Source organism: Lemur catta, chromosome 24 (genome assembly GCF_020740605.2).
Source record: "Lemur catta isolate mLemCat1 chromosome 24, mLemCat1.pri, whole genome shotgun sequence".
NCBI classification, from domain to species: Eukaryota; Metazoa; Chordata; class Mammalia; order Primates; family Lemuridae; genus Lemur; species Lemur catta.
The window spans coordinates 8420958-8445784 of record NC_059151.1 but is presented as its reverse complement, the minus strand read 5'-3'; the positions used below and the strand labels follow the sequence as shown (position 1 = coordinate 8445784).

The 24827-nt window shown below is 35.2% G+C and overlaps 1 protein-coding gene across 2 annotated transcripts in view; it reads right to left on the bottom strand.

The window, feature by feature from the left end:
- SMARCAD1 (SWI/SNF-related, matrix-associated actin-dependent regulator of chromatin, subfamily a, containing DEAD/H box 1) overlaps positions 1-24827 on the bottom strand; it is a 62828-nt gene that overhangs the window by 26164 nt on the left and 11837 nt on the right. The window contains exons 3-9 of one of the 2 annotated variants that reach the window (XM_045536715.1): positions 20326-20503; positions 15703-15871; positions 13153-13219; positions 9335-9435; positions 6976-7077; positions 5895-5976; positions 3653-4044 (exon numbers count right to left, since the gene is read on the bottom strand). In XM_045536715.1, coding sequence (XP_045392671.1) covers positions 3653-4044; positions 5895-5976; positions 6976-7077; positions 9335-9435; positions 13153-13219; positions 15703-15871; positions 20326-20503 — 1091 coding nt within the window. Of the gene's footprint in view, positions 1-3652; positions 4045-5332; positions 5347-5894; positions 5977-6975; positions 7078-9334; positions 9436-13152; positions 13220-15702; positions 15872-20325; positions 20504-24827 lie in introns of those variants that run through there. The other variant, XM_045536716.1, reaches the window with a different exon arrangement.

The window sequence follows — 24827 nt, the reverse complement described above, 5'->3', positions numbered from 1 at the left end:
TGCCACAATGTGTCACTCTTACTGTACAAATATTTTTGAGAACTGTTTAAAAGTAGGTTTAAGACAGTTTTAATCTTACTCATTATCGTACATACCTGGCAGCAGCCTATAAAGTACTCAGAATACATTTATGATTTTTTTAATAAAAATTTATCAAACTTATACAAATTAAAACAAAGGCTGAATAAAGTAATCTTACAAAGAAATTCACTGAAGCCACACTATCTGGAAGGCAGAAGCACGGAATTACAATGCTTCAAGTGACAAATTCAGACAGACATTTTACAGAAATGACTGGGAAAACAAAGCGAAAAAGAGAATCTGTGGTCTAGTAGACGAAAGCACCATGAGGGACACAGTGTTTACATGGACTAAACCTGGGATGCTCGGTTAACAACAGTCAAGGCAAACTGCAGCTACACGGGTTTAAATGTGCACGAAGTAGATGCATAAAGGAGAGGTTTCTAGGTTAAGTTATTCATGAATTGAGTTATTGATGAATGAATGCTGCACTGGTCAGCATAAATACATTACTCTTCTGATTAATGTATACAGAGGCAACGTAGTTAGAGTTATCATAAACGTTAACAGTACCCTTTACTTTGCATAAGGGTCGACAAAAATTCAGTAAGTGGTTGATGAACTGATGCCATCAAATGTGTGACATCTGGCAATAAAACTTTCAATTTCACCACATTAACAGTATAGGTTTTTAAACTAATGACACTGTTGGCTTACTACATTTCCAAAATCGACTTGATTTAATAATGTGGTTTTCTTACAACAAGCACCTAACTGCTTACATGCAGAGAAACTGTAGGTAAACTAGAGAAATGAAGAAAATCTAAAAAACAATGTTTAAATTTTGACCAAAAAAAAAAAAATGAGTATAATGCTGCAAATATAAATACTCTCTCAGGTAATGTACTTATTTTAAAATAACCAAATTTTCCTCGTGTAAATGAGTGTGACTAGAATTTAGTTTTTAAAAAAGTATAATTCCCTGACAAAAAAGTCATAATAGCAAAAAGTGTGTAATCTTCAGAATTAAAATTATTGTGATTAGAGTACAGATTCATATTATATAAGGATTTTATATTTAATTTTATATATCATATATTATACCTATATTACATTATATGTCTAATACTTCGGGAAAAAACTCAATGATCTATGACTTTTCAAATTTTGTTTTAAAAAGCACTGCTAATGTCATTTTTACATTCAAATTACTTTTATAATAAAAAGACAATGAAATACTAATGATTACACTTAATCACTGAATAATTACCAACGTTAAAGAAACTTCATTTTTAACAAAAATCACAAAATTTATATATGTACTTGATTCATGGGCTCAGTATGCATTTTTTGATGACATATTTATGAATTTTACAGTTCTGTGATATTCTCCAAGTCTTAAGATTGAAAAAGCTTCAACAATAATTTTAAAGAATTGACTAGATATTTTCAGGCTGTTCTTAATATGTAACACCTTTTTCATTAAAGTATTACTGAGTGGCATGATCAAAACTTCAACTAATTCCCACAGAAATTTCTAACTGCAGCAGCTACCAAAACAAAAATGTGTTTTTTTCCCCACTTGTTTCTTTTTGAAGTTGTTTAGAGGTACATTATCAAACCTCACCGATTAATAGGGAAGGAGCTAATCATATAGTTTTTTATCAAAACGTGCATAATACTGACTTTACCTTTGATGATTTTATCAAGATATTAAATTGCTCTGTAAACGAGTCATACTCAAAATTTTAAAGTTTTTTAAAGGAGAAGCTAAAAGTTCTAAGCAAATTAAAATTGAAAGCTTATATACATTTACTTGCTAATTTCAGCTATTAATTTGCAAAAACTCCTTTCCTCCTTTCCTGCAGCAGAGCAAATCACTGTATTCATTGGACTCAAGTAGAATGTGCTCTACTTTTAAGGTACTTTTTTAACTGTTACATAAAATACTCAATATTTGGATGGATGGTTAGAACAAACAATATAGTCTTTACGTTCAACTTTTAGAAAGGGGCAAGATGTTAAGAGGTTTAAATAAGTAATGCACAATCTCTAAATTCATGTCAAGACTAATTTAAACTATGCCGATTAATTAGTAGCAGAAATAGGCTTTCTACATGTTAAGTTGCTGAGTCTTTTTAAAAACATCTGGCACATATATCTCTGGTAAAACTGTATAACTTACTTTTACTGTAAGATATTTGGGCAAGTAGTTACAGTGACTAAACAAACTAGTGCAGATAATTGCATTCCTTATTAAATAAATTAGAATCCCAACAAGCCTGAGCAACCCAACTCTGCAATAACATAGGAGACCATTAAAGATTAAAAGAAAGAAGAAAAGGAAGAAAAGAAGAACAAGAAAGCCCTTCAGCAAATACTTCAACAAATAAATCACTCATGCAAAGCCAAACAAGTTTTGAAAGGGCCTGCTTTGACAGATGTTCTCTGGAAAAGCAAAGGCTTCAGGCAAAACGAATAGTTTTGTTTTTTTTTTTTAAAGCTACAAAAGACTAGTAATGTTGCTTCTGTATTTTTCAAATATTTTAATTTTTAAAAATTGCTTTTTACAACCATTGTTCAGGGTGAGTTCAAGACACTCACCAAGGGCACTTATGTTCATTTAGATTTGTCACAAGTATATAATTAATCACCAAAGCAACTCTGTTTCCTAATTTAGGGAATAAAACTTCCCAAAAAGTTTTATAAAGCATCAAGAGTCACTTCATCTTCTTAAGCTGTAAAAAATCATCCATATTGCAGCAGGGCCTATATACAATTCACGCTTTAAAAGCTCACATTCCCACAAGAGTCAAAGCAAAATTTAAAAGAGTTCTTACATCCTCTGTATGAATAGGATTTGATGACTTGACATTTATAAAACTCAAAACGCAGTTATTTTGGATAAGACTGGTTTACAGAGCATCAAATTCCAGAAAACGATCATGCAGAGTGTACTTACCAGTGCTTAGGCTTTCCCTTCACCTAACGCTTGAATTCTAGGCTTCCAGAAACTTTTCTATCTTTCCAATTAAAAACGCTGCAGCCTGCTACACTCCATAAAATGGCCGCGTTGTTTAACCAAGAAAAACATGTTAGAGATTGAGCTGTCACTTTTAGAAGAAAAAAAGAAAATAAACAATTGCTTCTTCTGTGGTGAAGCATAAAACACTTAGGCTGGCATTTTGAATCATGGAGCTCCCCTGGACGTTGCTACTGCTCTTCAAGTGGTTGTAGTAAAATTTCTGCCACATTCTTGCTTTCTGCATGGTGTCTCAGCAGTAACAGAGCAGAACAGGCTAGCAAACAACTCCTTCCTAAATGTAAGCTCTAATTTCTTCTTCTGCAGTGAAATGAACCAAGTTTCTATGCAAAAGAATGAGTGACAGTATTCCCAGCCAATCAGCTTGGGTTTTTTCAGGAAAATCACCCCTTAATTCATTCAAAATTAGGTCATATGACACTATTTGAAATACTATTGGCTTACAATGAAAGTAATGTTTGACTCTACACAGGATAAGGCCACCCATCTATGCTTCCCTGGGCTGAAGACAACTTGACTATAACCGGTACTGTGAATTAAACAAACACACACACATACACAGGGGGAGAAAAAAGAATGTAGCCTTACCAGAGTTTCCCAACAATTAAAGGGCCGGAGTTCTGTTATCTTCTGAGCCTTTTTCTGAGAACACTGAGGAATCAAAGTAAGTTCACCAATTGAAGCATCTTGAAGGAAGTGAAGAATTTTACCTTTATAGCCATCCTCCATCACTTCTTCCCCACTACTATAGTCCTCATCTAGTGAGCTACCGGCCTCAGAACCTGAATCATACTCAGAGTCTTCAATGACTCTCTTCGGGTTAAATAAATTTTTTTTACGTTTCTTGTTAAAACCATTTTGTGGTTTCATGGAAAATTTCTGTTTTAGTTTTGTTTTAGCTGCATTTTTAGGATCATTTTGACTCCTTGAAGAAACTTCCTTTCCATTAGGGACTTCACTTTGTGACGCATATTGCATATCTGTGTACAAAGAAAGACAAAATCAGTAGCTAAATTAAAAATATATAAATTAAATATAAAGATATAAGACTTCAAATAAAAACATACTTAAACGTCTATTGTTCTTTTTGAATACAGAAGAATTCAACCGTAATTTATTGTCAAATCTTGATAACACTTAGAATTTGAAGTTATACAAGTTAAAATAATTAGTTTCAAAAGCAAGTGATAGCCTGTTCTTTAAAATAAATATAAATTTCCATTTTCTATTAAAGATCTTGAGAATATAAACGGCACCTGCATATCCATAAGATGTCCCAGATGCTACTGAGCAGCCCCACCTGCTATGCCAACACTAATGGAGAGAGCAAAACAATGCTCATGCTACTATGAAACTAATAAAAGTGTCTATGTTTCAACTATCCATATTATAATTATATTTTCCATCACTATCTCCATTATTCTCAGTTCATCATTACTTAAAAAATTATTCAAATATAATATTATCAAAAAGCACCACTACTTTATCACTGACTATCATATTTCATGGAATCCTAAGATGTCTGTGAATGAAGGTAGTTATTTTATTATGTACCAGTAAGAAAATATGCACCAATTAATCTATAATACAATATTTTATTTAAAGTGTTTACTTTTTTACTTATTCAAAGAGCTTTCAGACTTACAGATTATCAGGCATTCATTCTTGTGCATATACAAAAAAAGAAGCAAAATAAATGGTATTCCTCAAATTTTTTCACATTGATAATCTGGCTAATCTGACCTCATCTTTTTTGACTCTGAATTGGTGGCTTCCTTCTTTCCACAAAATATTATTCTCTGTGCTACCAAGAATATCGGTAGTATGGCATTTCTTAAAAGAATTCATTAAGAATGCATTTTAAAAAAAACCTCAAAACACCCTACAGCCACTGTGCTGGGCTTTTATAGCTGGCTTTGCAATTATGATGAGCTAGTTTACTTGATTCTTGCTTAGGTATGTTACCAAACATGTAATTCAACTCTGCCTCACCACCTCTCCTCTACCACTTGGTTCCTAGAGTTCACAGTGTTCCACAATGGGTTCTGAGCGTTCCTTCCATGCCTGTGATACCCTTAAGTCTTTGATGCTAGTGCTTTTGATATTCATACCAGCGTAGGCTAAAACATCTACATTACAGTGATTATAATATACCACCAATCACAAGATCCATCCTGAGAGTTGTTAAAATGTAAAAGTTTCTTTTACACTCAATAAAAAATGGCAGTTTAAAAGTAGCCTTAACTGGCTGAGTGTGGTGGCTCACACCTATAATCCCAGCACTTTGGGAGGCAGAGGCAGAAAGATCGCTTGAAGCCAGGAGTTCGAGACTAGCCTTGGCAACACAGCGAGACTCCATCTCTAAAACAAAAACAAAAACAAAAAAAATTAGCTGGGTGTCCTGTAGTCTTAGCTACTTGGGAAGCTGAGGCAGGAAGATCGCTTGAGCCCAGAAGTTTGAGGTTACAGTGAGCTATGATTGTACACTGCACTCCAGCCCGGTTGACAGAGGAGATCCTGTCTCAAAAAAAAGTAGCCTTAATTATCAGGAAGAAAGATTGGCTAAATAGAAAAAGATACTTATTTATCACTTTGTTTTATACTATCATAAAGAACAATGCAAAACACTTAGAAATTGGTCATTTAAAATTTTTTTTTACATCATTACTTCTAACATCTTTTTCAATCTCATCCTCTGATTAACAGCTAATAGGTTTACTATTTTTTTTCTTAAACCTCCATTGATTGAGATTTACTATTTTTTTATATACTAAAATACAGGATTATCAAGGGAAGCATGTATTTTCTATGACACAGAATAAATAATTACCTTGGTCTTCTGCAAACACTTTTAGAGATTCTAAAGCTTCTGTGTACATCCATTCATGTTCCTTGAGTACATCTCTTAGTTCCTAGAAATAAGTCATTGATCTTTTTTTTAAAATCTCAAATTAGCAATTTGTAGAAAATAAAACTTTTATGCTCTCTTAAAAATGAGTTAACCACCTGAAAACACAGAATAGTCATATCTGATTATTTTACACTTCTTTTGATGTTGCTTTACAAATGCTTTCTGTGTAATTTCACCTCTGCAAATACACAATAGTCTTCAAAGGGAAGGAAGCTTGAATTTTTTAGCATTCCTAACTCTCCCTATGAAGGGCTCTAGACTCGAGGATCAAGAAATGTTTAGTCAATTAAAAATGAAATTTCAACATCCAATTAGGCTTTTAAAAACTGCCGACTTTAAAACATGTAGTTTCAACATACATAAAGAACCAGTATGGCAACAAGATTTTGCATTCAGCTCATCAGAATTCAGCAGATGTACTATCTGAACATATACTGAAATAAATCAATGCAAGTATAAATGTATTCTAAATGTTAAACAAATAATGAGATTCTATATATGATCACAGGATTAAACAGAGGCCCTTTTATCACTAGCATGCCTGGCATGGGTCTTTAATGACTCTGAAAGTATTCTTACTACCTGGGAAGTAGAACAAAGCTTATGAAGTATCATGACACTGAAATACAGTATTACACTTTAAAATTCTTATAACAATTTCAAGGATGAGAACATGAAAAAAAATTAACCAATTACTTGATAGAGGGCAGGGTTACAGGTGGCTTTCTAATTTACATTTTATAAATGAACTCACAATTTGTATTATGGTTATGTTTGTTGTGATTGTAACACTGATACTATAATTAGTAGACAAGGTAAATAAACAGTGTAAAGAATTAACATGCAATATAAAAATACTTTACAACATTGATAAAAGGAGAACATTTAATTAGAAAAATGAAAAACTTACCCTACATTTTTACATGGTCGAACCCAAACACTATTTTGTAATACAAACATTTAGTATGTACCGATGAAATTTCCATACACAACTACTCACCTGTTTATCAAAATTGGGAAATTCCTTTTGCAATTTCAATACAATACTTTCTTGCTTTTCCCAATTACTGCTAGATTCTTCAGACTCATTTGATTCTTCTCCCTAACGGGAAAAAAAAAAAAAAGAACCAATTTAAGAGATCATCAATAACAATGATCTTAAGACAATGACATCTGTGTTTTGACTTGATTTGAAAATTATCACAATTGATCAGAAGAATCCAAAACGTTTCTTTTTGTTCACGTCAACATTGAAAAACTTATGCCTTTTTATTTTTATTTTTTTTGAGACAGAGTCTTGCTCTGTTGCCCAGGCTAGGTGTCAGCTTAGCTCACAGCAACCTCAAACTCCTGGGCTCAAGCAATCCTCCTGCCTCAGCCTCCCAAGTAGCTGGGACTACAGGCATGTGCCACCATGCCCGGCTAATTTTTCTATTTTTAGTAGAGATGGGATCTTGCTCTTGCTCAGGCTGGTGTTGAACTCCTGACCTCAAGCAACCCGCCTGCCTTAGCCTCCCAGAGTGCTAGGACTGCAGGTGTGAGCCACCTCATCCAGCCTAAAAATTTATGTCTTTAAGGATAAAAAATATTGCTGATTTAAGATCACTGAAAGACTCTGATTACATAACCAATAATTCAAAGTTTAGTCACATGGTACTCAAAATGAGATAAATCTGCTAAAAAAAACTAGAATGTCCCTCGAATTAACTCAATATAATTCATGTATATTAGTCTTCACCAAGATAACAGCTAATTAAAAAACTGACACAAATATCTCATCTATGCTCACAATTATCTACCTACCTATAAATTTCAAATTCCGAGAGGGAAGTTTACTTTTATTTCAGTCTTGATTCATGAAATGGCTTAAAATATTAACTGCTCAGTCACAGCATATAAATGATACAATGACAAAACGAACGTCAGTGGAACTAAATAATATTTAATATATAAACGAAACAGATTAATCTGGGAGCCGTGGCTACACATATACACAGTCTAACCTTTCTACTTGAAGAAACTGGTTAAATTCTACATTTAAGCAAAAAGAAAAGATTCCTGATTTTCGTGGATAGGAAAAATCTTGCATTCTAGTCAATCAAAAAGCATTTGTCTACTTTGATTAAAACTGTACCACATGCCATACAAATAAGACACAGAAAAACAGTCTTCTTTCTATTCCACTTCCTTTATCATCCAACAACTGAACTGCTATTTTTCTCTTTCAATGCCTAAAGTAGAAATACCTAATCGTGATTGACACCTCTCCAGCACACAGGAATAAGATGAAGTTCCCTAACACAGAGACCGATAAAATACTATGGATATTTGCAATAGGAAGAAGAAAACTGCATGTGTTTTGTAACAGTTAAGTGGTCCACGTGGGCACAGAGAACACAGAGGTTGAAGAATTAAACCACAGCCAATATTGCATAGGGCCTAAGGTTAGTCTTTTTTCAGAAGCAACAGGATTTTGAGCAGGGGAATAATAAAACACTAATATTCGGAGAAAGCATTTCAAAACTCTCAGAAATTTATACTGCCATTTTCACTTTACAGTTTAGGACGCTGAAACTCTAAGAACAGCATTTTAAAGGTCACAGATGGACAATAACCAGCTGAGGTGGGAATAAAAACAGCTGTCTAACTCTAGATCAGTGTTTTTCTACTACACATTTCCTAAACTTCAGTAGTTCATTTTTTAACATATTAAATGCCTATCAATGGACAAACAGACAAATTGTGGCATATACATAAAATGGAATATTATTCAGCCACAAAAAAGAATGAGGCTGGGTGCGGTGGCTCACGCCTGTAATCCTAGCCCTCTGGGAGGCCGAGGCGGGTGGATTGCTCGAGGTCAGGAGTTCGAGACCAGCCTGAGCGAGACCCTGTCTCTATTAAAAATGGAAATAAATTATCTGGCCAACTAAAAAATATACATATAGAAAAAATTAGCTGGGCATGGTGGTGCATGCCTGTAGTCTCAGCTACTCGGGAGGCTGAGGCAGGAGGATCGCTTAAGCCCGGGAGTTTGAGGTTGCTGTGAGCTAGGCTGACGCCACGGCACTCACTCTAGCCAGGGCAACAAAGCGACACTCTGTCCCCCCCAAAAAAAAAAAAATTTCAGGTTTGATATCTACAGACTCAAAATATTCTGTGCTTAAGCAGCCATAATATTGGATAAGTTATTATTTAAAAGAAAGCAGAAACAGTCACAAATTAAATGCAAACATAATTTGCCAGACTTAGTTGTGAAAGAAAAGAATTCATTTATGTGGATTTTCAGCTTTGATATCTACAAACATATCCTGTGCTTAAGCGACCAATTTTGATAATGCAATTCAAATGTTACTTACATGATCCAGTCTTGTCTTTTTCATAGATAGATCATCATTAAATTCATCTTCCTCATATGGCTCTGAAGAAGAAGATAATTTTCTTTTCCGGGGCCCACCACCTTTTAAAGCAAAGCAGCACACTCAAACTTTGAACAGAAATACTAAGAATCAATTTAATGTTAAACAAAGGCAAAAATGTATTATAATGAATACTAGACAGTTCCCTTGACATAGGCCCGATGTTCCTTCTTCTAAATTATGACGGAATCGAAGAAAAAGTGAACATTCCTTGCAGTCTTTTAAAAGTAGAAATCACTGTAATACTGTATTCGTAAACCATATTATTGTTTAGTGCTAAAAATATGCATCACTAAATTGACAAGTAATTCTACAGAGTAACAGGGGTTCTCCCAAGTGGCTGAGTGCTCAGCAGTGAAAAAAAGAAGCTCTATCAAGTGAGAGTTATCTGAATACCATTTAAAGACACCAATAATTCTTGAGTGTCTACTATGTACCAGGCTTTGCACAAGACCTTTTGTAAACTATCTTAAAAGTAGATAACATTTTTATTTTACAAATGAAGAGAAACTGTGATATAGACAGCTTAAGCAATGAATGCTTTTAACCTAAAAACAAAAAAGTATAACACAGAGCATAGCAGTAACAGGAAATCTGCATATTCTGTCATGACTGAAAGAAAAACAAACTCAGGCTACCAACATGATCTTAAGAGCCATGCTATTTATTTATACTTCGTAGATATTTTGTACACATTTATCTATTTCTTAAACACTTGTACTTTTAGAGAGCAAATTTCTCAGATATAACTGCTGTGCTAATGTGAAAATATTTGGTAAAGCTACAAAAGTTTAAGATTTCAGCATTAGTTGTATCAGAACCCTAATGTGCATTTAGAAATAAAATTTCTAGAAATACAATATTCAAATACGTATGTGACAGCTTTTAAGTTGTCAGCTTAAAAATTTATAACATGGCTATTACAAAATAAAACTGAATACCATTAACATTTTAAAGTATAGTAATCGTGTTGCTACAAATATGTAAATGACTTTTTCTTATTCACTTCTTAACATAAATGTGCATTTTGCATATACCAACTAATTTCTAGCATCTACTCTCAAAAGGGGGGAAATACAACCACTTCACCATTGCCAATATATTTGTTTGGGGTAAGTGAGCACCTTTAGTAATATTTGATGTTTGGAAAAAAACTTCAAACTAGATAATTTTGTCATGTCACCTAAACATCCTAAAAAAAGGAAACAAATGAACAGGCTACTCCCGACAACATCAACAAATTCATACTTTTAACCTCTAAAGTAAGGCAAAAACTTTAGATTTTTGTAATTTAGTATTCATAAATGAAAACTTTCAAAACGTACTGTATAAAAATACTCTATTTAATATGATGGGTGATATTATCTATAAGAGACTACAATTTGTGTTAAAACCAACGTGCAGTGCCATAATTTGTGACCTGTTCAAGATCACTCACAGGTATATATAAACGCCTTTTGTTAAAAATTGTCCTAAGATGTCAAAAATAGTTTCTTAATGACACGGTATACTGAAAATTAATCTTATCCTCAAGGTCAGACAAAGCTGTCATTCTATACATTACCTCAAAACGTACTATACTAAAGATGAAGATGTCTGATATGACTGTCCTGTCCATTCCAAGATGCAGCGTGGAAGTTTACTTACAAAAACAAGAAAACACGGATGTCTTATTCCCTTGTAATTTGCCACTTAACATTTTTAAAAAATGAAATAATATGAAGCACAGTGCTAGAATGAATGAGAAGGAAAAAAAAAAACTCAGCTGAAGTTTTAATTTAATGGAAATTGTAAACTCCATGAGGCAGAGATTAGGTCCACTGTTTCCTTACGTAACTTCAGTACCTAAAACAGCATCTGCTACCTACTAGGAGGAGCAGAATACATTTGTTACATTAATGAGTAAGTTGAGTAATATGAATTGCTCAAGGGGAAAAAAAGATTAGACATTACATGAAGCAACGTTATTCTACAACCAATTTTCAATGTAAAGATTATGGAATATTGAGATATTATGAGAGCAAGAAAGAATATATAAAATTTGCCAAGCTATTTGGCAACCTAACGAATGTTCATTGAGCCTGTCATTCTTCAGGAGCTTTTACAATAAGCACTAGGGATGCAGTAAAGAAGACACGGTCAACCTTCTCTTGTAACGTTTTCTGTCATCAGATGGCCCTTATGAACAGAGAGCTAACATTTACTACGTACTAAGTACCAGGCACCACAGTAATACACGTACATTAACTTTATCAGTTTTGCTTCACAACAACCTGCAAGTTTGGCACTATTTTACTGCTAAGGAAACAGAGACACAGGACAGTTAGGCAATACTGCCCCAGGTCACACAGCTAGTAAGGTAAGACAAAAAAGAACCTTGACATTCTGTGTAGACAGCACTCACACAATACTGTCCCCTTGCACAAACTGGAGGAAATTAAAGATTTAAAATATTTCATATGGATGAAAAAAAATCATGTTTAAAATCCACTCCAATCTGATCTACTGAGTGGGAGAAGAATGAGGTAATTATTGAAGAGGGATGACAAGCCCATGGGAACACATTATATTATTTTTGATTTTTGCATATATTTTAAGTTTCAAAAAAATTTAAAAAGTAGAAAAATCCACTTAGGAAAATAGGCATTCACTCAATAAACTGGTATAACCTTTAACAAAAGTACATGGAAGTACATATGAAAATTTAAAACATGCAAATCCTTTTGGTTTAGTATCATAGTTTGAAATTTAGCCTACAGAAATAACAAAGATTTATGTATAAGAATATTTAATTTAGCATTATAAAAATGAAATAATGAAAACATAAATGCTAATTAGCAGGGAAATAGTTAATAAACTAATCCTACGGGTAGTCTCAGAGGAATGTGATAGTCATTTTTTTAAATGAGATAAATTTTATTGTACTGATGAGCTAATTATGATAAATCATTAAATGATTTTTTCAAAAATGCAAGTCAACATTTTACATTTTGTAACCTAACATACGTGTGTGTTGTATCCTGGTATACATAAACAAAGGAAAAAGTTGAGAATGACACAAAACAAATTTAAGAGTGGTTAACAGAGCGTGAGTATGCTTTCATTAGTTTAAATACTTTTTTAGTAGGATTATAGGTGATTTTTTTGGTATGTGCAAATTTAAAAAAATTGAGATAGCATTTACTAAAAAATTGGAGAGGCTTTTCTATTGGAAGCTCCTTCAAATGCATTTATTTTATATACCAAGATTGAAACATAGCTTAAATATTTATTAAATCAAGGAATGCTGATTATCCAAGATTTTCCACAAGACATTATGTTCCTACTGATTCAGATTTGTAGACCTGTAAATAAAACCAAAATGCAATTAGAAAGAATATTTAATCTTCAGGAAATCACAGGGATGGAAGAAAAATGAATAGAAGAAAGCATACTAGCATACTTAAGAAAGAAAGAAAATAACACCTTCTGAAATTTCACTGTTATCAAATTTGATCTGTAGAAAAGCAGCAAAATTATCAGTGAGAAAATTCTCCTTCCCTTTTTTTGCAGGCGGGGGAAATATCAACCTAGAAATTTGATTCCCAAATAGCTCAGGTAAGTTACTTAGCCTTCTTAAGCTTCAATTTCTTCATCTAAAAAAACTGAAGCTATTAATACCTAATAGGTTCTTATAAGATTCATAAAGGTGATTGGTAAATTGTAGAACATTATTAATGAGAATACATCAACATGGCTTAAAGCTAAGTTCGGCATACCTGCATCACCAAACATCAGCAAGGCAGCGGCAATTGCTCCGTCCATAGTGCTTGTTGACTCGATCAACTAACAGAAGGAGAAAAGATTAATGTTTAAAGGAAAATTAAAGCATAATCACCTATATATAATATATTCCAGTGTTATTTTAATTACAAGGCTTTACATCGAAGCCTTAAAAACTTCCTAATTATGTGTCTAGACACTGAGTGTGTGTGTGTGCAAGAGAGAAAGAAAGAAAGAAAGAGAGAGAGAGAGAGAGAGAGAGAGAGAGAGAGAGAGGGGAGACTGGCACATGCTTATTTACATTCCATTATTTCTGGGGGAAAACGCACAATTCTCTTTTTTTTTAAAATCTAATACTTTTTAAGATGAACAAGATGAAGGGCTTTTGATTTTTACTCTATTTCTGAATGGCCCGAATTTTTTCAAGAACATATACATACTATTTTTGTACTGTTCAGTAATTTTAGATTTTAGAAGAAATTAAAATCCAATATTTTTCTTGTTACAGATTACCATATTTCAAATGAGTTACTTGTTTTAAAAAGATCTTACTTTTTAACAATAAGCTATTTTTGTATTAAATCAAATAGTCTCAAATCAACGATGAGAGTGCTCTCCTCCATACTAGCTTCTCCTAATCTTGGATCCTGAGATATCCTATAAGCCCCTCTTTATTTTCAAAATAGCCAAAGGATATTCTTATCAAGCCTGGACTAAGCTTATATTTCACAACTTCTTGAATCCTTTTCATGGGTCTAAAGCCTTTAGTTGAGTAATTTATAAACATCACCTTTAAATCACTTGAAATGAAGGGATCGCTTGAAACACTGATAACTTCAAGAGCGATACACTAAATTCCCACAATTTCAGACACTTATTAATGACACATTCAGAGAAATCGTGCATGTCAATCTTATTTTTCCACTAAAATTATAAAATTAGAGAAAGATACTTCTACAAGAAAAAAAATCCCTTTGAACTACAAGAACTTTTCCCTTTGAACTACAGGGAAAATGCAGACTCAAGATATCACTGAAGTTTCATTTAGCTAATAATAAGAAGGTATCAAAATGATTTCGGGGGAGGGGGGGAGAAATCCAGTAGATTATGTTAAAAATAACATAGAACAAGAGAATTAACTTAATCTACACTTAGAGAGTCCCAACTGGCAGGCACAGGACCATCTATGGTTCACAGATATTTTTTATTTGGCTTGAAGAATATTTTTGTTTTTTTCTTTCTTTAAATTAGTTAGCATTAAAAGGAACAAATTACGTGCCACAACAGGATAAACCTCAAAATTTTCCATTAAGTAAAAAAAGTGAGTCACAAAATACCATATATTATATGATCCCATTTATATGAAATGTCCAGAATAGGCAAATCTATAAAGATCAGATTAAAAAGAGCAGATTAGTGGTTGTCTAAGAGGGGGGAAGAGAGGGAAGAAATTGGGGAGTGACTGCTAATGGGTATATAAGAGATGGTTAAAAATGTTCTAAAATTAGATTACGGTGATAATTGCACACTTTGCAAATATACTATTACTAAATTGTACACTGAATGGGTTATCTTTAGGCATATGAATTCAATAAAGTTGTTAAAATTGGTGACCAACACTAAGTAAAAATCCAGCCTTTAGACTACTTGAAAAATCTAAATATCTAGTAACAATGGGCTATTACTGACAGCTCCCCTGGCCATATCCTGCTGGAGCTAGATAGCAGCTACCCCTTTTAGAAAGACCATGTACTCTATAATATGCCAGGGTCCACCACTTCCAAGTTACCTGCCTAGACTGCAGAGATATGGTAACTCCTTAGTCTCAAAGTTGTGGGAAGGAGAACTGGTGGTGGTGATGATACAAAGATGAAAAAACTAAGCATCTGCAATTAAATGGTTTACTCAACTAATAAGTGGCAGAACTAAGGATAAACTGTTCACTAATCCTCAGAGATTTATTCTCTATATAAAACTTAATTGAATGCTCAATTTTTGTTTGCTCTTACAATAAGACATACTCATCACAGAACAAATTTTACAGTCCAACTACAGCCACTTATTTCTTTCTGTAGTTACTATAAATCAATATTTCTCAGTAAGGATGCTATTAGCAGGACAGTCCTTTGTTATGCAGGACTGTCCTCAGAACTGCAGGGTGTTTAGCGTCACTGGCTCCAGGGCACTAAATGACAATAGTAACCCTCGTCATGAGGGTGGGGGTTGGGGAAGGACGGGGGTGGTGTCCAGACTATGGGGAGGTTCCCCATTTTAGAGCCACTCAAGCACCAAACAACTCACAATCTATGTGGGCTATTAAGGTTTAAATTATTATTTACAGCTGAATAATCTCACCTATTAATGAGTTAAGACTCTCAACAAGTAAATTTCTGCCATTTACCTTTATTATTACATAAAATAATAATCTTCAAGCATAGGATAATTTTAGAAAAATGACTATTCACCACTATTTGTATCACTTGATAGAGGAGAGATTTTTATCACCATTACAGCTACAACAACCAATTACTATAAAAGGGTATAACCTTAAGTAAATCACTGTCACTTCTTTGCGGAAAAAGTTCCTTCAAAGTCTGAAGTTTAGCATCTTTAAGATCCTCCAATTCCGAAAGGTCTTCCACTTCTGAAATATCATTATTTCTATGTGCCATGGTTGGAAGGCCTTGGGACTCTTCATCTTCAGATAGCTCAGAACTAAAAATATTTTCAGAGAGGAAAAAACACTTTTAGTGTATTGCTGATATTATTTCATTATACTGACTACATAAATATATGTGAGACATAAGCACATCGAAAGTTCAACAGTAAATGCAATCTATACTTGCCAAAGAGTAAAAGAACTTTTTAAATTTTAGTATAGTCATGTATATAAATCTATATTACCAAAGTCAGCATAAAATCTGGGCAGGGATGGAAAACAAGAAAGGGAACTACCTGGCATTTATTTTGTTAAGACACACACACATGCCCACTGCATGCCCACTTTCTCTTTCCTAATCTTCTTTTGCCAGCGCTCTGCACATCAGGTGATGTTGTCATGCTACTCCTGAGAAATTACAGTAACACAAAGATAAAAGAAGTTTCGCAGCCTACCCAGGTGATCAGGATCTAAGTGTTAAAATTGAAATGGTCCCAACTCAATATAAGAATCTGCCAGAAACAATACATTTCCTCAGAAAAGGGGGAGCATTTATTTCACCTAAGTTCAAGTATGGTCAGGTTAGCACAGCAGTAGAAAAGGGAACGTTTACTTCATATGAGGGTTTATACTCCAACAACTAACTTTATTCCTGTTCTATTTCATTTTGTATGTTTATCCTATATAACAAGATATTTGGAGTCTAATTTTGCCCATTTAAACTCCAAACACAAAAATCTCATGCTGAAATTTCGGTTTCTAACATAGTAGGCATTGTGGAAATCAGCACTAGAATAACAAATGAATAGAAGTTACAAAGATCAGAGGGAAAAAGGTGAGGAAATACTTCAGTGGATTCCTACTGTCAGCACACACAGACTTTGCTACGCAGCTTCTATTTTTGGACAGCTGTCTTAGACACATATCCAGAATATTCATTTTGGTAATTTCTCTACTCATGTTAGCTCTATTGTATCCTTTACGGCACTGGTGATGCCTAAGATTCACTTAGAACATTTAAAAGCAAATTCCCAAGGCCTGGGAGAAAATGTATTTTAACAAGCTTCGAGATTGACTTCTTCAACTTTGTTCCGAGAGACTGCTCTAAAGCAACAAGGTAAACAAATCTCCATTATCACTACGCCTGTCCTACAAATACTCGAAGGCAATTACATGTGTCTTCTTTATATTATTATATCCAGACTTCTCATTACTGATGTACTCAATTCGAAATTCCCATTCTGTCTCACTGTGTTCCCTGTTCCCTACTTGACTTTACCTCTTAGTTCAAAGTCCTTTAGTCCTTCTTTGAAGGAACTTTTTCCTTCAGGAAAATGAAAGCATTTGAGTTGGAATCCTTTTACAGTTCCTGCCCTAGATACCGATTTTCAAAGATTTTCACTCTTCTGGCTGTCACAACCTTTCCCTAGTGGTAAGACTCATTATGATTCATAATGAGACAAATTCATGTGCCTCTTGATGTAAAAAATATTCATACTTACCACACACCTTATCATGGCTTGGATTTAACTCCCAGTTTACAGGAAATACAGACAATAGAGGAATAAATAACATAAGGAAGAAACGGAAAAATCTATTTTCTCTAAGAAAAAACGATCTCTTTAGTAAGTTAAAATCTAAAAGAAAAATAAAAGTGTAAGCCAGGTACAGTGGCTCAGGCCTGTAATCCCACCACTTTGGAAGGCCCAGGCCAGAGGACTGCTTGAGTCTAGGCATTCAAGACCAACCTGGGCAACATAGCAAGACCCCATTTCTAAAAAAAAAAAAAAAAAAAATTAAAAATTAGCTGGGCATGGTGGTGCATGCCTGCTCAGGAGGCTGAGATGGGATGATCACTGGAGTCCAGGAGTTTGAGGTTGCAGTGAGCTATGATCACCCCACTGTATTCTAACCTGGGCTATAGAGTGAAACTTATCTCCAAAAAAAAAAAGAAGACAAAAAGACAAATTTCCCCTCTCAGTGCTAAGGGATTCTAGCCCTTTCTACTTTACAGGACTCTGCTTTAACTATCTGCTATCTCCTGAATTTTTTCTCTCTCCATAAGCTCTTCCTTCCAAGCCTACAATGTACTCAAGGTGACACTCATGACTTAATTCAATGTGTGTCAGGGGTTTCAGGCACTGTGGACACGGCACCAAGAAAAAGCAAACTCTCCTCTATTTCACAAATTTTAGACTGATTCTCTACTTCATTTCCTATGTAGTTCTCAAACACTGTTTTTACATCTTTTACACCATCACTCAGTGAAACTGCTCTAAGTAAGGACAATAATGTCCTTTACACTGCTGAACGTGATAAAACCTTTTCATTGCTAATTTAAGTTTTCCTCTATGGTCCCATAGATTGTTGACAAATCTACCCTTGAAATCTACCCTACCCCCAACCCCATGGGTTCTGCAACATTCCTTCTGATTTTCCTTTTACCTCTCAGCCGGTCCTTCTTAATCTCTTTAACAGGCTCCTCTTCCTCTGTTCATCTTCTCAAATTACTAGAGTGACCTAGGATCTTACCTTCAGTTCCTTCTTGTTTATAACTGCTTCCTCGGAGATTTCATCCACTGCCAGAGTTTCTGACTAATATCTGCACCCATGGTTCTCAAAATGGGGGTAATTTTGCCACCAGAGGCCGTTTGTCAATGTCTGGAGATATTTTTGATTGTCTTGACCAGGGAGGTGCTACTAGCATGTAGTGGGTAGAGGTCGGAGATGATGCTAAACTAACCATTCTGCAATGTACAGGACAGCCCCTCATAACAAAGAATTATTGGCCCCCAAATGTCAATGATGTCAAGGTTAAGAAATCCTGGTAACCAAAATGCCCATACATGGGGACTGAATGAATAAAACTATAGAACATTCACACAATGTAGCACTATGTAGTTATAATAAAGAATAAGCATTTCTAGGAACTGATATGATTCCCAGGATATATATGTTAAGTGACAAAACAAAGAACAAATGCATACACACACATAGACACACCTACACACACACAGACACACCATGTGCTATCCTTTGTGTAAGAAACAAGAAGAAAAAAGATACATGAAAAAAAGTGTAACTAGAAACTAAACAAACTGGTTCGTTCTGAGATAGAATTTGAATGGAGAAGGGATAGGAGAGGGACTGAGGGAGTGATAGACACTTTTCTGAGTACATCCTTTGTAGAGTTTTGATTTTTGGAACCTTGTTAATATTTTAAATATTTGAAAGTAAAATATTTTTTTAAAGGGACAAGGGAAAAACTTAGTGGGCTTAATGGTCAAGTGGTAGGGGTATAGCAATTCCAAAACTATTTTATGGCTGGGCATGGTGGCTCACACCTGTTAAGTCCAGCACTTTGGGAGGCTGAGGAAGGAAGATTGCTTAAAGCTGGAAATTCAAGACTAGCCTGGGCAATAGAGCAAGACCCCATCTCTACAAAAACATTTAAAAAAATTAGCTGGGCATGGTGGCACATGCCTGTACTCCCTACTACTCAGGAGGCTGAAGCAGGAGGGTCGCCTAAGCCCACAGTTTGAGGCTGCAGCAAGCTCTGATTATATTACTGCATTCCACCTTGGGCAACAGAGTGAGACCCTGTCTCTAATAAAAAATTTAAAACTAAAAAAATAAAACTATTTTATGCATACTGGATGACTGAGCAAATTAGTATAAATACATTGCTATTGGTGGAAGGTGGGGTTCTTACTATCAGAAAATACAGAATGAAAGACAAGGAAAAGCCCTGTAGTGATAGATTTAACAATATCATTATAAATAAATAATTTTTTTTAACCAATCAAGACTCCATGATAAATAAATAAATTTTAAAAAACAAACAAAAAAACCATTTTCCCTACATACTCCACCCTCCTTCTGCTGAAAGGTTTCCTTTCTGAAAACATTCCCACATCGACATGGTTCACTTTCTTACCCGCTTCCCTTTTCTGACCTTGCTCTATGGAAACCATGTCCTGGCCCTGAACTTATGATCTCCCTTTCCTTTTGCCCGTAATACGTATCCTCGGACATACTACATGTTTCAGTTTATTATCTTTCTACCCAACTAGAATATAGGCTCTGTGAGGGGAGTTGGGGCTGGTTTGTTCATTGCTATATTCCTAATCATAAAACAGTGTCTAGCCCATAGAAAATATAGACTGAAGAACAAATCATAAAGCAGTTATACATGATCAAAAGTACTAGTTAAAATAATTTCCCTACGTATGGAGGGCTAAAAAATTTAAATATTTGCTCTCACCAATATATGCCGTTTGCTTTCATTGAAAATCGCTATCCTGAAAATACACACACATATGAACATGCTCACACCCTGTACCCCTCTGCATGTCTATAAATTAGGGGAAAATAATCAAGATGTGGTCAAGAAAGTTAAAAAAAAAAAAGGGGGGGGAGGGAAATCACCAAAATATTTTAAATCAAGCAACTTTTTTCTGGAAAAATCTATTATACATGCAAATATAATGAATCTAATTAAGCGGCTTACAGTATAATCACTGTGTCCTTGTTAAATTTTTTCTCTTGAACTGTACTGGAGCAATTTGGGGAAACAACATCTTCACTATCAGAAGACAAATCAATATATTGTATTCCTCTTTGATTCTTGAAATATGATATACTTGCTTTTCTTTCATTATCCGGAGTTTCTGGAACGCTAGAATCTTCTGCAAAAGAATAAAAAGGAGAAAGACATGTTGAGCAACCTGAAAATAAATTTGTCTTTGAAAAGCACAATCGTGCTAAAAATCTCAAACTTTCCTCATTGTTTCCAATCTAAAACCCAAAATTTCTACCATGTTTTAAAGCAAAAAATTAATAGTCAACCAGGGCTGGTAGTAAATGATTTTGTTTCATAGCTTACTTACTAGGAAGACCCTGGTTGAAACTGCAAAATAGACACAGGTTTGTGTTTTATGTGTGAATCCTTTTCCCTGCGTTTTTATTTGCTAGTATTCCATTCCTGTCTAAGAGCAAGGACACCAGAGCCCAAAAGATTCCAATCTTATCTCTTTGTTTTGTTACTTAATCTCTCTAAATGTCAGTCTCCTCATCTGTAAAACACAGATGCTAATAATCAAGAGCTAATATGCATATAAAATCAGATGACATATGTAAAGCATTTAGTTCAGTAATTGGCGCATAGCCAGCATCCCATAAACATTAGCTCTTGCACAACTGTTGGTGCATGGGCTCAACTGTGTCCCCTCCCCATTATTCATGCCTTAGAGTCCCAACCACCAGTGTCTCAAAATGTATTTGAGACTGGCCTCTAAAGAGGTAATTCAGGTTAAATGAGGTCATCTGGGTGGGCCCTATTCTGAGACTGTATTTAGAGATAGGGCTCTCAAAGTTATTAAGTTAAAAGGAGGCCTATAGGGTGGGCTCTTAGTCCAATGTGGCTGGTGTCCTTATAAAAAGGAGGAAAGGCTACGCCAGGACAAGGCAGGAAAGAGGTCACTTTATAAGCCAAGGAGAAAGGCTTTTAAGAAGAGACCAAAAATGCTTGATCTTGGGCTTCTAGCCTCCAGAATTGTGAACAAGTAAATTTCTGTTGCTTATGTCAGCCAGTATGTGGTATTTTGTTATGGCAGTCCTAGAAAACTAAACAGCATCATCTGTGCAAAACAGGTCAGTAAAGTATTATAATAGGATTTCTTCCCTCCAAGGGGTGAGTTCCAAAATTTTTCTCCCTTCTCCCAATAAAACTACCATTTCCCCTCATATATTTTAGGAAAAGATCAAGCCTAAGGAAGTCATATTAAAGCAAAAATCAGTCTAGTGAATTAATTTTAAAAAGCAATGACCAGCCTGTAATCCCAGCACTCTGGGAGGCCGAGGTGGGCGGATCGTTTGAGCTCAGGAGTTCGAGACCAGCCTGAGCAAGAGCGAGACCCTGTCTCTACTAAAAATAGAAAGAAATTATCTGGCCAACTAAAATATATATAGAAAAAATTAGCCGGGCATGGTGGCACATGCCTGTAGTCCCAGCTACTCGGGAGGCTGAGGCAGTAGGATCGCTTAAGCCCAGGAGTTTGAGGTTGCTGTGAGCTAGGTGGATGCCACGGCACTCACTCTAGCCCAGGCAACAAGGCGGGACTCTGTCTCAAAAAAAAAAAAAAAAAAAAAAAAGCAATGACCAGATGAATCTTTAGTTCAAAGGTAAAAAATATGGCTGCCATTCTTTTCGAGGTCATTATCCAGTCCTTAAGTATAATAAACATTTAACCCTCACAATAACCTTGAGAGACACATATTATATCACCATTTCATTAATAAACTAAGATTAAAAGAGAAAAGGCAATAAAATCATATAGGAGAAAGCAGCAGATCTGAAATCCAAGCCCAAAAGTTTAAACTGTTACACTCTAAAACTCTTAGACTCCCCCAGTAATTGTCACAAAATTATAACAATTATTATTGAGTCAATGTGTAAATACAGGTTGAACATCCTTAATCTGTAATTTGCGATGCTACAAAATCTGAAACTTTCTGAGTGCCAACATGACACTACAAGTATAAAATTCCGTATCTGTCCTCATCTGACTAAAAACGCAGTCAAAACTGTGTCAGGCACAAAATTATTTAAAATATTGTATAAAATTACCTTCAGGCTATGTGTATAAGGTAAACGTGAAATATAAATGGATTTTTTGTTTAGACTTGGTCCTATCAAGATACCTTATTATGTATACGCAAATACTCCGAAACTCTCTGGTCCCCAGCATTTCAGACTGGACAGCATCGAAACACAAACACTGGCCAGGCATGATGGCTCATGCCTGTAATCCTAGCACTCTGGGAGGCTGATGTGGAAGGACTGCTTGAGCTCAGGAGTTTGTCTGAGACCATCCTGAGCAAGAGCAAGACCGTGTCTCCACTAAAACTAGAAGAAAGAATTAGCCTGGGGGGGGGGGTTGCACACCTGTAGTCCCAGCTACTCAGGAGACTGAGGGCTGAGGTGGGAGGACTGACTGAGCCCAGGAATTTGAGGTTGCTGTGAGCTAGGCTGACACCACAGCACTCTAGCACGGGCAACATAGGGAGACTTTGTCTCCAAAACAAAAACATTTTTTTTCCCCTAAGATTCAGTCCTAGCAACAATACTGAAAAGGAAATCACATGTTGTCCAAAAGAACAATTTTATAAATGTTGAGTGCAGGCTGGGTGAAGAACTATGTTGACTGCCATAAATATGAACACACTTAGTAATTCTAATAGTTATGTAAAGTAATAAGATTACAGTCCAAACGTCTACAACATATGTATAAAGGTACTTTGGACTCTGATTTTACAAAGTATTTCTGATATGCCACAAATCATACATAAAACTAAAAATTCAGATCTTTACTGTATCAAAAAATGGACCTAAGCTAATGAATATCCGTTGAACACTTTAACGATAATACCCTGCTTTCTGACACTTTAGGGAGGCTACAGAAAAACCCGACTTGAATAATCCAATTTTCTTTAAAAAGTCTCTTTGTTCAAGATAAAGGATAATCCTTTTTAAAACTAGCCATTTAAATGACTAAGTGTTGGGGATTTAAACATTAGTGAGGATTAAGACAATTAGAATTTCTGAATGTGACTCCATATTCACCTTTTCTTGATTTTCTCCCGTATCATTATTATTATTTTTTGAGATAGGGTCTCACTCTGCTACCCAGGCTGCAGTGCAGTGGCACAACCATAGCTCACTGCAGCCTTGAACTCTGGGGTTCAAGCAGTCCTCTCGCCTCAGCATCCCCAGCAGCTAGGACTACAGGCACCTGCCACCACAGCAGGCAAATTTATTTTTTGTAGGGATGGGGTTTCACCATGTTGCCCAGGCTGGTCTTTAATTCCTGGCCTCAAATGGTCCTCCCACCATTTGAGGCCTCCCAAATTGCCAGTATTACAGGCATGAGCCACCGCACCTGGCTTTTCCCATTATTTTACAGAGATTGTAGTATAAAATATACAGTGAAGACCTACCAATTTTGCAAATTAACCCTTAATATTTAACAGCAGTTAATAGTTAACAGCACAGAAAAAGAATAAATGGAAAAGAAGAAAATCTGGCTTACTCTCCATCATGTACTCAAGAGCTTTTACCAGATATGTAATATATACCACCAAAACACACAAATTAAAAAGGTATACTGTACTGAACACCAAGTGGCATCCTCACAGCTTGATTAGCAAGTGATTAACAGAAGAAATGGTCAGTATAATATGGGGGGGTAAAGAAAAGTTATGATACATTTTTCAAACTCAGGACCCCTTTGTACTCTTAAAATTGAAGCCCCCTAAGAACTTTTGCTTATGTCAGTTATATCTATAATACTTACCATATTAAAAATTAAGTAAAAACTGAGAAAATGTTTAAATATTTATGAAAAAGTCAAACTCTTTACATATTAACATAAATATATTGAAGGAATGAATGACATGCCATCCCAAAATATGCCAAATTGGTGATTATTTCGAGTTAAAAACACTGGAGAAATTCTAATTTCAGAAAGGGCTGTATGACCTGTCTCTTCCTGCAGGCAGCAAGCCCTAGATTCCTCTGGAAGTGGTACCCTCCCCATACCTGGGAGAGAAAATAGTCCTTATCACCAGAGACAAGGAATTGGGGGCTGCCATCGACCTGAATAAATATACTGACCAAAGTAACTCTTTCCTTCCACTAGTTTTATACCCTTCAAATATCTCTTAGTGATTCCCTTAAGAATTTACTGCCCAGGGCCCGATCCCCTTTGTCCTGTCATTTCTTCTCAACTTTATCATCCTCTGTCTAAAAAGTAGGAAAACATCTTGCTTTGGCCACTTTTTTGGACTTCACTCTCTTGTGAAGACCCCCATGTACATAAAAAACTAATAAGGTTTGTGTGCTTTTCTCTTGTTAATCTGCCTGATGTTAATTTGTTTTCTAGAGCCAGCGGGAAAGTCCACATAAGAGCTAAAGAGGGGTTGGAAGTGATCTCTGGCTCCCCCAAAATACCT